At 40.2% G+C, this 14,056-nt stretch overlaps 2 protein-coding genes and 1 long non-coding RNA gene across 8 annotated transcripts in view; 2 read left to right on the top strand and 1 right to left on the bottom strand.

Moving 5' to 3' along the window:
* PLS1 (plastin 1) overlaps positions 1 to 1,459 on the top strand; it is an 80,758-nt gene extending 79,299 nt beyond the window's left edge. For all 3 annotated transcript variants that reach the window (XM_027817404.3, XM_007054998.4, XM_037909645.2), the window contains one exon: positions 514 to 1,459. In XM_027817404.3, coding sequence (XP_027673205.2) covers positions 514 to 649 — 136 coding nt within the window. In that variant the 3' untranslated portion in view covers positions 650 to 1,459. The remainder of the gene's footprint in view (positions 1 to 513) is intronic.
* Positions 986 to 5,130, bottom strand: LOC119567133. Its single transcript, XR_005226914.2, has 3 exons — positions 4,992 to 5,130; positions 2,825 to 2,979; positions 986 to 1,576 (listed from the first exon to the last, which is right to left on the bottom strand). It is a non-coding gene; the product is annotated as an uncharacterized LOC119567133 (long non-coding RNA).
* Positions 5,131 to 5,275: 145 nt separating this feature from the next.
* Positions 5,276 to 14,056, top strand: part of TRPC1 (transient receptor potential cation channel subfamily C member 1) — a 46,846-nt gene continuing 38,065 nt past the window's right edge. For 2 of the 4 annotated variants that reach the window (XM_007054999.4, XM_037909644.2), the window contains exons 1-4: positions 5,276 to 5,411; positions 6,628 to 6,782; positions 10,098 to 10,199; positions 12,195 to 12,397. In XM_007054999.4, the coding sequence (XP_007055061.1) occupies positions 5,276 to 5,411; positions 6,628 to 6,782; positions 10,098 to 10,199; positions 12,195 to 12,397 (596 nt within the window). Of the gene's footprint in view, positions 5,412 to 5,903; positions 6,032 to 6,627; positions 6,783 to 10,097; positions 10,200 to 11,125; positions 11,215 to 12,194; positions 12,398 to 14,056 lie in introns of those variants that run through there. The other 2 variants (XM_037909642.2, XM_043522829.1) reach the window with 2 other exon arrangements.

The following is a 14,056-nucleotide window of genomic DNA, read 5'->3' as shown; positions in this document are numbered from 1 at the left end:
TAAGCGTTTAAATCATATTTTATATTTTCTTGCACAGAAATGAAGCCTTGGAATTATTGATACATCAAAAGAGAATAATATTTACCTACATTTGTTTTTTAGATATGGATAAATTACATTTTAAATGGTAAAATTTCTTGACATTTTTTCTAGCATATTGAAAATACCATGCCAAATTCACTGTGGCTGTAAACTGGCAACTCCACTGAAGTTGTTATATTAATTGTCTGACATAGCCCCTAATAGTTAAGAAAAATAAATGCTCCAGTAGATTCAAGCAAAATAAATGTTCCAGCACAACTGTTAATACTTCAAGCAAAATAAATGTCTAAGTGCAACTGTTAATACTTATTTTCATTCAGTAAATTACATTCATTTCCCCAACATTGAAATATTGATTGGATGTGTATTTTTTACCTCTTTATTAAAATGTGTTAATAGTTATGGTATGTCTCAAAACATAGGGAATAGATACTAGTAAAATAATATTATTTTCTCTCTTGTTTTTTCAAGATATGCCATTTCAGTTGCTCGAAAGATTGGTGCTCGTATTTATGCACTGCCAGATGATCTAGTAGAAGTGAAGCCAAAAATGGTTATGACAGTGTTTGCATGCTTGATGGGAAGAGGACTGAACAAAATAAAATAATTTAGACATTTAATAAAAGTTTCTGCCATGTTAAACATGATAAATGCCTCACAGTTTACAAGATTCTGAAGTTTAATGGATATAAAACCAGAGATAAATTCGTATGCACAAGTATTGATATATATTCATTAATTACATTTTAATAACTTGTTTATACTATTGAAGGCTTCATTCAAACAATTTCATATTACATGAATTATTTATGGTAATATGTTCATTACCAAATTAAGGTTACATTCTTGTATTGCTTTTTAAAAAATCTTGTAAATCAAGCCTAGTTCATACTGTTTTCATAGTTTGAAAGGAATCAGCAGCTTTTAAAATGTTGTTTCAGGATCTGCTGTGAAAATAAATTTTGATTTTTGTGGGTGTTTACATGTAGTCATAGCTGTGTGAAAGTCCATTCAAACACTATTATATTTTCCCCAAACTGAACAAAGATCAGCATCATTGCCTTATTCTCTGAAGGTCTGATCCAATTCCTGCTGAAGTCAATGAGAGTCTTGCCACTGACTTTATTGGAGCTAGTTTGGACCTGTGATCACTATATTGTCTAGAATTTAGTGTTATGTTGTTGAATCTTTCATATGGGAGTAAACACCTAAATATACCAGATTGTTGTTTTGTAAAAAAACTAACTTCATCAAAGTGAAGAATAACACTAAATAGTAAGGCAAATGTGTACCATGGACATTACTGGAAGATATGTGTCTATATTAACCCTTGCAGCTGGAGTAAATATCTGAACTTTCATAAACTGTTGTATCAGAAAGCAATAAACAGAGCTGGCCAGTCCAGTTTGGGCACTCAGCTTATATGTACTGCATTTTCTTTTGGAATTTATTTTAAATGAACACATGTATATCTATTTTTCTGTCATAAAAGATCAATGTCTTAGAAAGGGTGCTTGATTGCAAGAAATTCTTCCTGGAAACATACAAAAAGCAACATGTTGCAGTATCTTCTGCATGGAGAAAGACTAATAGTTATTTGATTATGATTTTGGAAATGAACATTTGTATTCCTGTGTCTGTACCTATAAATTTTAGCCAAACACTTATGGTACTTCAGTATTTAATAAAATTATTTTAAAAGCAGCCAAATAAGACAGAATACTCAACTAAATACCTAGTAATTGAGGATAAAAATAAAAAAGTAAAAGCAGACACATTATCTCCCAAAACATGAAAACAATAAAAGCAACAAGATACAAGAACAATGAACAAACCGGATTAGACTAAATATTAATAATTTAATATCTGACACAGCATACTGACACAAAGAGGACACCTTGAACTAGATAATATTATATAAGGTGATACTGAACAGCTCAGAGGATTAGTGATGACATACAGAGCCTTTCTTTGCTTGGTGGTTAATAGGGGCAATGCCCACCTGGTCCATAATAAAGCTGTTAATATTTGCCAATATTATTCTATTATTTCTATTCTCAGTTGCATTAGAAGACATCCAACCCATGGCCAGGGAACTGAATCTTCTGACACAAAATTTGATGCACTTAGCCTGGTTCTGGAGACAAGTTAGTTCATGGCTGGAAGTCTTTATTTGAGATAGATTCAATCTAAGACTTTTTTGCCCAACCTCCATACTACAGGAACTAATGCTCTACAATACCATTGTCCTTCTTCCTGAGGTACACAGCTCCAAAATGATAAAAATATTATTCTGACCTGGCTTCTCTGACAATGGGTTACTCTATATGCCCCACTGTCTGTTATAAACTCTTGCTATACTGTCACACTAGAAAAAAAAAATGACAGTCCTGCATCGCTCACTCCCAGGTGTCCTGAGTTACTGATTGTTGTGAGCATAGGTGCTGACTTCTGCTGGCGCCAGTGGGTGCTGCACTCCCCTTTGTCCCCAGCCCTGCCCCCATTCCAACCCCTTCCCCAAAGTCCCTGACCCAACTCCACCCCTTCCCTGCCCCTATTCCAACCACTTCCCCAAATGCCCACCCCCCACTTCTTCCCCTGAGCGCACCGCATTCCCGCTCCTCCCCCTCCCTCCCGGAGTTTCTTACGCCGCGAAACAGCTGTTTTGCAGCAGCAAGCACTGGGAGTTAGGCGGAGAAGCGGGAACGCGGCGCGCTCAGGGGAGGAGGTGGAGGTGAGGTGAGGTGAGGGGGGGCAGGGAAGGGAACTTGGCTGTACTCACCAATTTTTCCCCGTGGGTGCTCCAGCCTCTGGAGTCAGCGCCTATGGTTGTGAGCATGCTTTCTAAGGACAACAACCTATTGATATCCGGGAGCGCCTGAAGGTCCCTCCTGTAGCCTAAGGGGAGGAGTGACTGAACCTGGGGCTCAAATGATTCTGGAGGACAATTAATAAGAAAATAGGAACCAGAGTGAGGTCACAGGGCCAGAAGAAGGGAACCTGAGGGGGACACCGTGCAGCACAGGCACTGGCTTCCTCCGGGCCCTGGGGGTGCTTGAGCCTCGCTCCACCCCAGGCCTCTTTCCCCAAACCCCCACCCTGCTTCTTCCCACCCCCGTTCTGCCTCAGGCACCACTCCTTCTCCCAATCCCCCTCCCCACCCTACCCCAGCCTCTTCCCACCCAGTTCCACCTCCTCCCCTAAGTGTGCCAGTCCCAGCTCCTCCCTCTCCCCTCCCCACCTGGGAACAGCTGATCGGGGGGTGGGGGAGAGGGAGGAGCTGATCGGCAGGGCCACTGGCAGATGGGAGGTGCTGGCGGGTAGCTGGCTACCAGTGGGTGGTAAGCACCAACTAATTTTTTTCCATGGGTGCTCCAGAGTCAGCGCCTATGCTGAGCAGAGAACCCCGGACAGCACCCGCTGCTCCTCAAAGGGATCTACGGAGCCAGCGGAGGCAGCCCAGAGGAATTCTCTCAGATAGATGATCAAAGGGAGGAAGGCGATCTTGCACCACAGACAGGGTGTGCATTAAAAACCCCCCAGATTTTTAAGGTCTTTTTTGGAGTATTTTTAGGACTCTTGTCTCATGTTTTCTCCACAACCATGAGTACTAGAAATATACTGGTTTTTTAAATGAAAGCTGAGAGTCTCATGAAATCACATGACTTCCTGGGGGGAGGTGGCAGGGTCAAGAAAATCACCACATAAGATTCATGATAAAATGGTGAGATAGTGATACTAACACCATCACCTTCTTAGCGTGGGAGGTATTTAGCTACCCCAGCACAAGGCCATCTCCCAGGCTGGACAAAACCTGCCCCACTTGCCCTAGAGCAAGGAGAAAAGGAGTACTTGTGGCACCTTAGAGACTAACAAATTTATTTGAGCATAAGCTTTTGTGAGCTACAGCTCACGTCATCGGATGCATGCAGTGGAAAATACAGTGGGGAGATTTTATATACACAGAGAACATGAAACAATGGGTGTTACCATACACACTGTAACCAGAGTGATCAGGTAAGGTGAGTTATTACCAGCAGGAGAGAAAAAAAAAAACCTTTTGTAGTGATAATCAAGGTGGGCCATTTCCAGCAGTTGACAAGAACATGTGTACATTGGCCAAACTGGACAGTTTCTATGTAAAAGAATAAATGGACACAAATCAGACGTCAAGAATTATAACATTCAAAACCCAGTCGGAGAACGCTTCAATCTCTCTAGTCACTCGATTACAGACCTAAAAGTGGCAATTCTTCAACAAAAAAACTTCAAAAACAGACTCCAGCGAGAGACTGCTGAATTGGAATTAATTTGCAAACTGGACACAATTAACTTAGGCCTGAATAATGACTGGGAGTGGCTGTGTCATTACAAAATAAAACTGTTTCCTCATGTTTATTCCCCCCTTCCTCAGACATTCTTGTCAACTGCTGAAAATGGCCCACCTTGATTATCACTACAAAAGGTTTTTTTCCCCTCTCCTGCTGGTAATAACTCACCTTACCTGATCACTCTGGTTACAGTGTGTATGGTAACACCCATTGTTTCATGTTCTCTGTGTATATAAAATCTCCCCCACTGTATTTTCCACTGAATGCATCTGATGAAGTGAGCTGTAGCTCAGGAAAGCTTATGCTCAAATAAATTTGTTAGTCTCTAAAGTGCCACAAGTACTCTTGTTCTTTTTGCAGATACAGACTAACACGGCTGCTACTCTGAAACGTAGAGCAAGGGACACCCCTGGGAACAAGGAGGAGAAAAGGGGCCCAGGAGGAACAGCGAGATGAGGAATGGGGGGGGGGGGCGAGGAGGGGAAACTTAGGCGAACTGCCAGGGCGGGTGTCAGTTAATGCACCTGCCCGGGAGGCGGGGTCAGGCTCCCCGAGCGGACAGCGCCCCTGAGCGGAGGAAGGGGGAGAAGCATCCAGAGAGGGAAGGAGCCCAAGCACCTGCCACAGCCCGAGGCGTCGGAGTCTGGCCTCCCTGAGTCCTGGGCCCCGCCCCGCGTCCTCCAGCCAGGCCCAGCTCCTCGGGGGCCCGTGGCTCTCCCCCGCGCCTGCGCAGCGGGCGGAGCGAGAGGTCGCTCCCCGCCCTGCACGGTGTTGACAGTGTCGGGTTTACGGCCCAGCTGTCCGGGTGCGAGGCGGCTGCCGGGCGGCCCGCTGCGTGGGGAACCCCGGGGCGGGCTGGTCCGGGCCCCCCGCACCCCGATGGGCCTGGCGGAGCCGGCACCATGGCCGCCCTGTACCAGAGCTCGGACCCGTCCGCCTCGGCCTCCCCCAACAAGCTGCTGGCGCTGAAGGACGTGAGGCAGGTGAAGGAGGAGACCACCCTGGACGAGAAGCTCTTCCTGCTGGCCTGCGACAAAGGTGGGGCCGCTGTCGGGCTCGTGTGACGCGGGGACGGGACGCCGCCCCTCCCCTGGGGCATCCGCTTTGGGGGCGGGGGCCGGAGCTGGCCTGCAGCCGGTCCCTGCCCGCCGGCAGGGTGCGCGGTGCTGGGCAGCCGGCCTCTGCCCGCTAGGCTCAGGCCCCGCAGTCCCTTTTCTCCCAGTGGGGTTTCAGGTATAAATAGGTTAGGGCTGTGGTCAAAGGTCTCCTCGCTGCACAAAGCGCCTCTCTAGCCGGAAACCTTTTTTTTTTGCCCATTAAATTGTTATTGAATGTTTACGTTAGGACATAATGAAAGAAGCCCGGACATCACAGCGGAAGTTAGCAGGCAGAGGAGGCAACTATCCGTCATATGAACTTTCACACACAGGGGAATATAAAGGACATAAAAGGCAATAAAAGTAGAAAGGAGGGAAAGCGGGAGACTTCTTATGTCTTGTAATCTGTTCCAGGCAGGGACCATACTTTCCTGTGTGTTGCACCCTGTGGAGGCCCCTGCACATAATAATTTGCTTCCTGTCCCATAAAATGGATCGCTGAGCCCCAGGGGAAGTTCTGTATTACTTCTCTCTGGTTTCTTCCTCCTGTGTGAATCAGGGGTGAGTGGGTTCAATAATGCTGCATCATAATGCTTGTGTCTCCCTTTTTATAATTAAAAACTTGTATCACTGACAAAAAGAGTCAAATTAGAAAAGAGTCATTTAAATAATAGCGTTGAAAAAGACAGGGACTCTAACTTGGTTCCTCTTGGTCTCATACAGTACATAGGAGTCATTGCCCTGATCATTGAAAAGCACTTGCACGTGAGTTTGTACTGGTGGGACATAAGCAGAAGCTTAAATACTTTTCTGAATAAAAATAAATCTAAGCATGTGCTTAAGTGCTTTCCTGAGTTGGGATTTATAAGGAGTGAGGAAGAGTGACTTAACTGTGTTGTTTAATTTCACATCTAATGTAAATAACCTGTTTCTAGTTTGGCTGCTTAGCAGTCTTATATGTTAAATATTTTTGGTCAGATGTCATGGATTACTGGTAGATTATTTCATATTTAAAGTCATCTTAAATTTTACCATGAGCATATGCTTTGCATTTTATTCTAATTGATAAAAGTATTATGTTTTATTTAATTTTCAGAATATATACCAGTAAAAATGAATCCAAAATACTAAGACATATTCATATGTTGCTTGTTTAGGTGACTATTACATGGTTAAGAAACTCTTGGAGCAGAACAGCTCAGGTGACATGAACATAAATTGTGTGGATGTGCTTGGGAGAAATGCTATAACCATTACCATTGAAAATGAAAACTTGGACATACTACAGCTTCTTTTGGATTATGGCTGTCAGGTACAGAACCACTACACACTCGTTATTGTCCTTGTTGTTTTTTGTTGTCTTTTCAGAACCTGCAAGAAAAATGTTATCAATTTTGTCCTTTTTCAGTTGGTAAACACCGAATATTTTCCTCCTCCATGCCTACGTCATGTTTCTAGTGGAGCTTAAATAAAAATGGCAAATTTGTTTATTTTCATGTTAGTGCATCACCATCTTCAGTGATTTCAGTAGAGCTCTGGAAATAATTTGGTTATTTGCGCTGCAGAGCAAGTGCACACATTGTTCCCCAAACAAATTACTGACTACTTTTTAATATTCTGCAATGGAATTGTAAATTCTTAAAATATTTAGAATGCAAATATCACTTTGCCACTAGATAATAACAACTTTTAGGATGGGTGAAGATTGAAGTTAGAACATTATTCTTTTCAAGTATCTTAGCTCTAGTCTAAAGCAAGCATACACTTCGGTAGTTCAGAGTTCAGGTACAGTGTATTGTTAAATAATTATATTTTACATGATGTTAAAAGTTAATTACGATATAAGAAGTAGCACAATTTTTTTTCCTGTTTCATTTCAGAATTGCAGAACGTTGCTTCTTTTCCACACTGCGGTTAGAATAAGGTTCAACACAGATCTCTGACTGACAGGGATTTTAATTCAGTGGAATGATGAAAGTGCATCTACCTGTGAATTTTTAGTTTTGACTTACAAGCTTTCTGTCTGAATCTCTTGCCATTCCTCAATTCTGCTTTGCTCCCAAGGTGTTCAGGTGATTGTGATGATGGCGAGCTCTCCCTCCAAGCCTGCTTTCTCCAGTGTCTTTCAAGCAGTGGAAGCATGTGCTGCCCACCAAGCTTTCCTTGATAAGATGCTGCTTCCTCTGTTGCTAAGAGGGGACAAGTTTCTATTCTAACTTTCCCCGTTTTTAAACAGAAATGTTAAGTTTACAAAGAACAATGTAAAGTGAAAAATAAAAGGTGGTTTAACTTAGCCTTGCAGAAGCCTCATGAAAAGTTACCAGCCCAGACAGAACCTACCCTCTCGCCTTTACCATGATGGTAATGTACAGAAACTGATATTTTACTCCCACTTTCAAAATAAAATTATTTGCTCCATGCAGGATAATGGAATTTTGGAAGATTGGCTTAACTAAAGATGATCACTAATAAAATTTGTGATTGATCAGCAGTAAAGCTGAAAATGGTGGAGACTGGGGGAAGAGTTACAAAGCAACAGAATAGTTAAGGATCAGTGTACAACCCTGTACAGCTTCATTGTTGATTGTTTCAGAGTAGCAGCCGTGTTAGTCTGTATCCGCAAAAAGAAAAGGAGTACTTGTGGCACCTTAGAGACTAACAAATTTATTAGAGTATAAGCTTTTGTGAGCTACAGCTCACTTCATCGGATGCATACAGTGGAAATATAGTGGGGAGCTTTTATATACACAGAGAACATGAGACAATGGGTGTTACCATACACACTGTATCGAGAGTGATCAGGTAAGGTGAGCTATTACCAGCAGGAGAGCGGGGGGCCGGGGGGGGGGGGGGGGAGAAAACCTTTTGTAGTGATAATCAAGGTGGGCCATTTCCAGCAGTTGACAAGAATGTCTGAGGAAGGGGGGAATAAACATGAGGAAATAGTTTTACTTTGTAATGTCGGGGGGGGGGGGGGGGGCGGGGCAGGGAAATAAATATGGGGAAATAGTTTTACTTTGTGTAATGACCCATCCACTCCCAGTCTTTATTCAAGCCTAAGTTAATTGTATCCAGTTTGCAAATTAATTCCAATTCAGCAGTCTCTCGTTGGAGTCTGTTTTTGAAGTTTTTTTGTTGAAGAATTGCCACTTTTAGGTCTGTAATCGAGTGACCAAAGAGATTGAAGTGTTCTCCGACTGGCTTTTGAATGTTATAATTCTTGACGTCTGATTTAAGAATAAATAGACACAAATCACACGTCAAGAATTATAACATTCAAAAGCCAGTCGGAGAACACTTCAATCTCTTTGGTCACTCGATTACAGACCTAAAAGTGGCAATTCTTCAACAAAAAAAACTTCAAAAACAGACTCCAGCGAGAGACTGCTGAATTGGAATTAATTTGCAAACTGGATACAATTAACTTAGGCTTGACTAAAGGCTGGGAGTGGATGTGTCATTACACAAAGTAAAACTATTTCCCCTTGCTTATCTCCCCCCCCCCCCCCAACTGTTCTTATCAACTGCTGGAAGTGGCTCACCTTGATTATCACTGCAAAAGGTCCCCGCTCCGCTCTCCTGCTGGTAATAGCTCACCTTTCCTGATCACTCTTGTTACAGTCTGTATGGTAACACCCATTGTCTCATGTTCTCTGTGTATATAAAATCTCCCCACTATATTTCCACTGTATGCATCCGATGAAGTGAGCTGTAGCTCACAAAAGCTTATGCTCTAATAAATTTGTTAGTCTCTAAGGTGCCACAAGTACTCCTTTTCTTTATTCTTGATTGTGTGGTTCTCTGACATCATCTACAATTGTACCAAGCCAAATAGAGATATTCCAGGCAGGAATTATATTTTGTGTTGCTAAAACAGCAAGGAGCCAGAGACTCTTCCTTGATCCTTCTTGAATGGTTTGTGTCTTTTTCCCTCATTCAGACAGGATACAACATAAGCATTTTAAATAGTCCTCAACATTGGTCCTTCTGTCATGTTTCTTTAAATTATATCTTGTTTCAGCTCCTTCAATCCAGGACCTAGGAATGAAGTTTGTTGAGGGGGATCACTTTCCTTTTCAGATCATTGTTGGTCACTCTTGCAGTGGAACAAAACTGTCACTGGCACCATGTTAACTCATAGAATGACCCAAAGATTTTGAATCTTCACCCTATTTGTGGTAGAATGGATGGATAATGTTGATTAATGCTGCAGATTATGCATTGTTTTAGTAGGAGACACTCCTGGGGATTTAGTACAGACTTCAAACTACAAACAGTGTCTTTGCTTAGATTAACAAGGATTGCAGGTTTGACCCTGGAGAATAGTAATGCGGGAGAAGCTTGTTTGTATTAGTTTTCTATGTATCTTCCATTATGCTGTTTTTAAGATCACTTTTATTCTATAATGAATTTAATCTGCTCCTGCATATTTCTTATATCTGCCAAAAATTGTAGTGATTTTTCTTTTGCATCTTCATCATTTTATGGCAGTCTTTTAAAAAAAAAACTCTGTAGTTCTTTGTAATGTATTTGAGTACATCATTTGCTGTTTAACTTCAAAATCCTACTTTTTTTTTTGTCTATTTTACTGTTTCTTCAGATTTAACCTCCTATTTTCTCTCTTCAGTCTACAGATGCACTTTTGGTGGCGATTGACTCAGAAGTGGTGGGAGCTGTTGATATATTACTTAATCATCGACCAAAACGATCCTCAAGACCAACTATTGTAGTTAGTACTATTAATTCTTGTTAATTTTAGTTGGTACACCAGAAATTTAAAAAAAAAAATCCTCTAAGGCTAAGAGGCTGTAAAAAATTAACTGAAGACTAAGGTCTAAATTCAGTCCTGTTACAGATGCAGATCTTCATATGAGGATCTTGATTTGAATAGTATATTTACACTATTAATTTAAAGTTAGTGTTAACTATCATATTACACACATGAAAACTAAAAAAAAAAAAAAAAACGATGCTTGTAAATCCTTTTTGTGGTACAAATTATTGGCAGGTCTGACTGAAAAAACCTAGTATATTTGGGGTAAAACTTCACTGAATTTAAGATTCACCTGAAATTTCTACCTTCATTTAAAAACTAATAATTTGAGATCCTTCCTTACAATCACTAAATATCAAGGTGCTTTAAAAAGTTTTACTGAGTGGAAAAACGTTGTAATGAGTAAGCATGTCTGTAATGCTGCAGGAGTGAGTGAGGTGAGTATGCATGTGTACACGTGCACATTACAAATCAGTTGTGTATAGCTTCTCTGCACCTGAATACTGGAATGGGCAAAAAAAAATCACTCAAGAAAAAAAAATTTACTTAAAAATTTAAAAAAAAAATACTGAATTCTATTTTTCTATGGGCAACTTTAAACAATTTTCTTTCCTCATAACAAGATTCTCATTCTGACAGTTCCATGAAGACACATACTACACATGTGGAAAATGTTTTTAATCTTTTAAGTTTTCTTCCAAGAGGAAATAAAAAAGGAAGAGACATAATGAAATAGGGCCCTTAAAAGAAAACAGTTGGAGTTCTTATGTATTGTACCAGGCTATCTCTCTCAGAGCTACAAAATGGTTGAAATTTTTTGTGCAAATAGCTCATGAATATGTAAGTGGATCTCATTTAACCTTAACACTGTTTCCTTTCAAAGTAGTATTCCTTACAATTTATGTAGCTCCGAGCATTCCCTGTTGGTACAGTACAAAGCAGAATTCAAGGGAGATTGAATAACCTGTGGGTAGGTTATGAATTGCATATTTTATTTTGTGTTAGGGATGACTGACTCTCAGATTGCGGAATGAAGCAAAGTCATGAGTGAATGGAGCATGAACATTATCTTCTCCAACTCATGAACAAAAAAAAAAAAAGTGTGATACTGACCACCTGCTTTTGTTACGAATTATAAATTATTTCCTCCTTCGCAGCCAGGATTCCCCGAAGTTCTGAAGGACTCTTATTTTGCTAAAGTCATTATCACATGTTTCTCACAATATGTTGAGGAAATAGAGAAAGTAAACTTTCCTTTAAGTGGGAGTTACATTATAGAAGAGGTGAGCTCCGATTTTAAAGTAAATTAATTAAAAAAAAAAAAAGACCTGAGTATGGACATATAGAATTTTATCAGAGGAGTAATGGAACATATAGAGAGAACTCCTTTACCAAGGGAAACCGCAGCATTTTTTCCCCACATCGAGGTCTGTCCAAGTAATGCAGGTTGCAAAAATTAAATGTTTATTCTTCATTGCTCATATGAATTTTGTATTGGTGAAAGGCACCAAAAATTATTGCCCTAGAGTCTAAAAGTTCTTTCTTTATCCTCAGAACAGGTGCAATGTGAGGAGCAGCTGAATAGTCTTTCCATACAGCTCTGCTAATGTTCTTGAACCCTAACTGAGGGACAGTTTTTCTGGTGATGAGAGGGTTCAGTCTTCATGGCTTTTTAACCCTTGTCCTTTTTGCTGACTATAATTAATGTGTATATTTGTCCTCTGAGAACTGAAATGAGACAATAGTGTAATTGTATCTTTGGAAGGCAGGCAATTTCCAATATTTAGATAGCTTACAAATTTGTGAAATCAAGATTATTGGTGGGGGGAATATTTTAATCAGAACTTGACTTGGGCCCATGTTGATCAATCATGTTAATTATAACTTATAGATAAACATTTTAATAAAGTTGCATGTGATAATCTAAAACTTGTCTAAATGTTATTTCAGAAACTTATGGAGCGTATTCAGAACCCAGAGTACTCAACAACTATGGATGTAGCACCTGTCATTCTAGCTGCTCATCGTAACAACTATGAAATCCTTACTATGCTGTTAAAACAGGATATATCTCTACCCAAACCTCATGCTGTTGGCTGTGAATGCACCTTGTGCACGGCAAAGAACAAAAAAGATAGCCTACGGCACTCCAGGTCAGAAATATCAGATCTTGGTAATAACAAAAAATCCTCAAGGTATACCAAACTACATAAATCTGTAGCATCATTCAGAGTCAACATGTCTCTCTTTAAGTTGGAATTTAGAGGTGTATTTTATCTCATATATTTGGGGATAGATTGAGGTTGTATGCCTTGGTGGAGGTCAGTGGGATTTCTTCGGTTTCCTTCTGTGATCTGAAGGTGTTTATTCAGATTTGTTTTAAGTATGTCTTTTTGTGAGGTTTTGGGGGTCTTTGGGTGCGGGAGCCATAGAAATAAAATTTTCATTTAAAAATACTTTATTAACTAATTTCATGAAGGAAAAAGAGAGGAAAAAATTCATATATAGTAAATTATCTAATTTCTTTCAATAATTGTAATTTATGCTAGAAGGAGGGTTGTAAGCCTAAGAAAACAACATTTTATCGGAACTTAATTTGGAAAATGGAGAACCAAACATGTAAAATTAAATGGAATATGATATTTTACATTTTATGTAATTATGACGTAAGGGTGCAAATGGAAAAGCAGTTTGCTGACTCAAATCACAAATTTTATTTATTAAACTCAACAAAATACTTCAAGACTGGAAATAATTAGATATTTGAGGCGTTTACAGAATAATTCCCATACATATAAAGGTAGTATAAGTGGACTGTAGCTACAGTCTTACATTTTGAGCAACTCCTGTGTGTCTAAATGGCTCAAAACTAAACTGAAAGCACTGGTATTGGCATTCAAATACAAAGGGCAATATTCTGATACCCTTACCCATGTTGGGTAGTACCTTACTCCATGAATATTCCCGTTGACTTCAGTATAAGTAAGGATATCAGAATCTACACCAAGACATTAGTGACTTAGGCTATGTCTACACTATGGACCTTACAGCGACACAGCTGTACTGCTGCAAGGTCTCCCGTGTAGCTGCTCTATGCTGGCAGCTCTCTCATGACCGCATAATTAAACCACCCCAATGAGCGACGGTAGTTATGTTGGCAGGAGAGTGTCTCCCACCGACATAGCGATGTCCACACTGGTCCTTTTGCCAGTGAAACTTTTGTCGGTTGGAGTGGGTGTTTTGTTTTGTTTTTTCACGCCCCTGACCGACAAAAGTGTAGACATAGCCTTAGAAATACTTAAGAAAGTTACATATAGATGAAACTGAAATGAACTATTGAGATTTGACAACTTTGTTCCAGAGTGGAAGTGTAAAGGTGGTGTGGGAGGTATGATGTACATGTTTTGGACCTGTGAAATTACATATAAATTTTGCAAAGGGAAAAGCAGCGCTGTAAATGAGATTAACACACCTACATTTGCTGCTTTCTCTGGACTTCAGTATTCTGACGTTATAGAAATTGCTGACACTTCCTTTGCAGATACAATGTGGATTACATGCACTAAAACTCTAATTGTGATGATAATTTAAGAGAGCTAGTATTAAATATAAATTACCGCATTTACTGTTTTTTTTCCCCTAATTGTTCTCGTGACACTTAAGACTAGAGCACAGTGGATCAAATTATCCTCAGAGCTCTGACCTTTTGAAATCTTATGACAAATTAGCGTGTGATTTATTTTTTAAACATTTTGCTGGTTGCTGTTTAGTTCAATATAATCAGTAAATGTTGTAGTGTTGATGGAACCTAA

The sequence above is a fragment of the Chelonia mydas genome, chromosome 9 (assembly GCF_015237465.2).
Source record: "Chelonia mydas isolate rCheMyd1 chromosome 9, rCheMyd1.pri.v2, whole genome shotgun sequence".
Classification (NCBI taxonomy): domain Eukaryota; kingdom Metazoa; phylum Chordata; order Testudines; family Cheloniidae; genus Chelonia; species Chelonia mydas.
The sequence above is the reverse complement of the archived record's forward strand: the minus strand, read 5'-3'. Positions and strand labels throughout refer to the sequence as shown.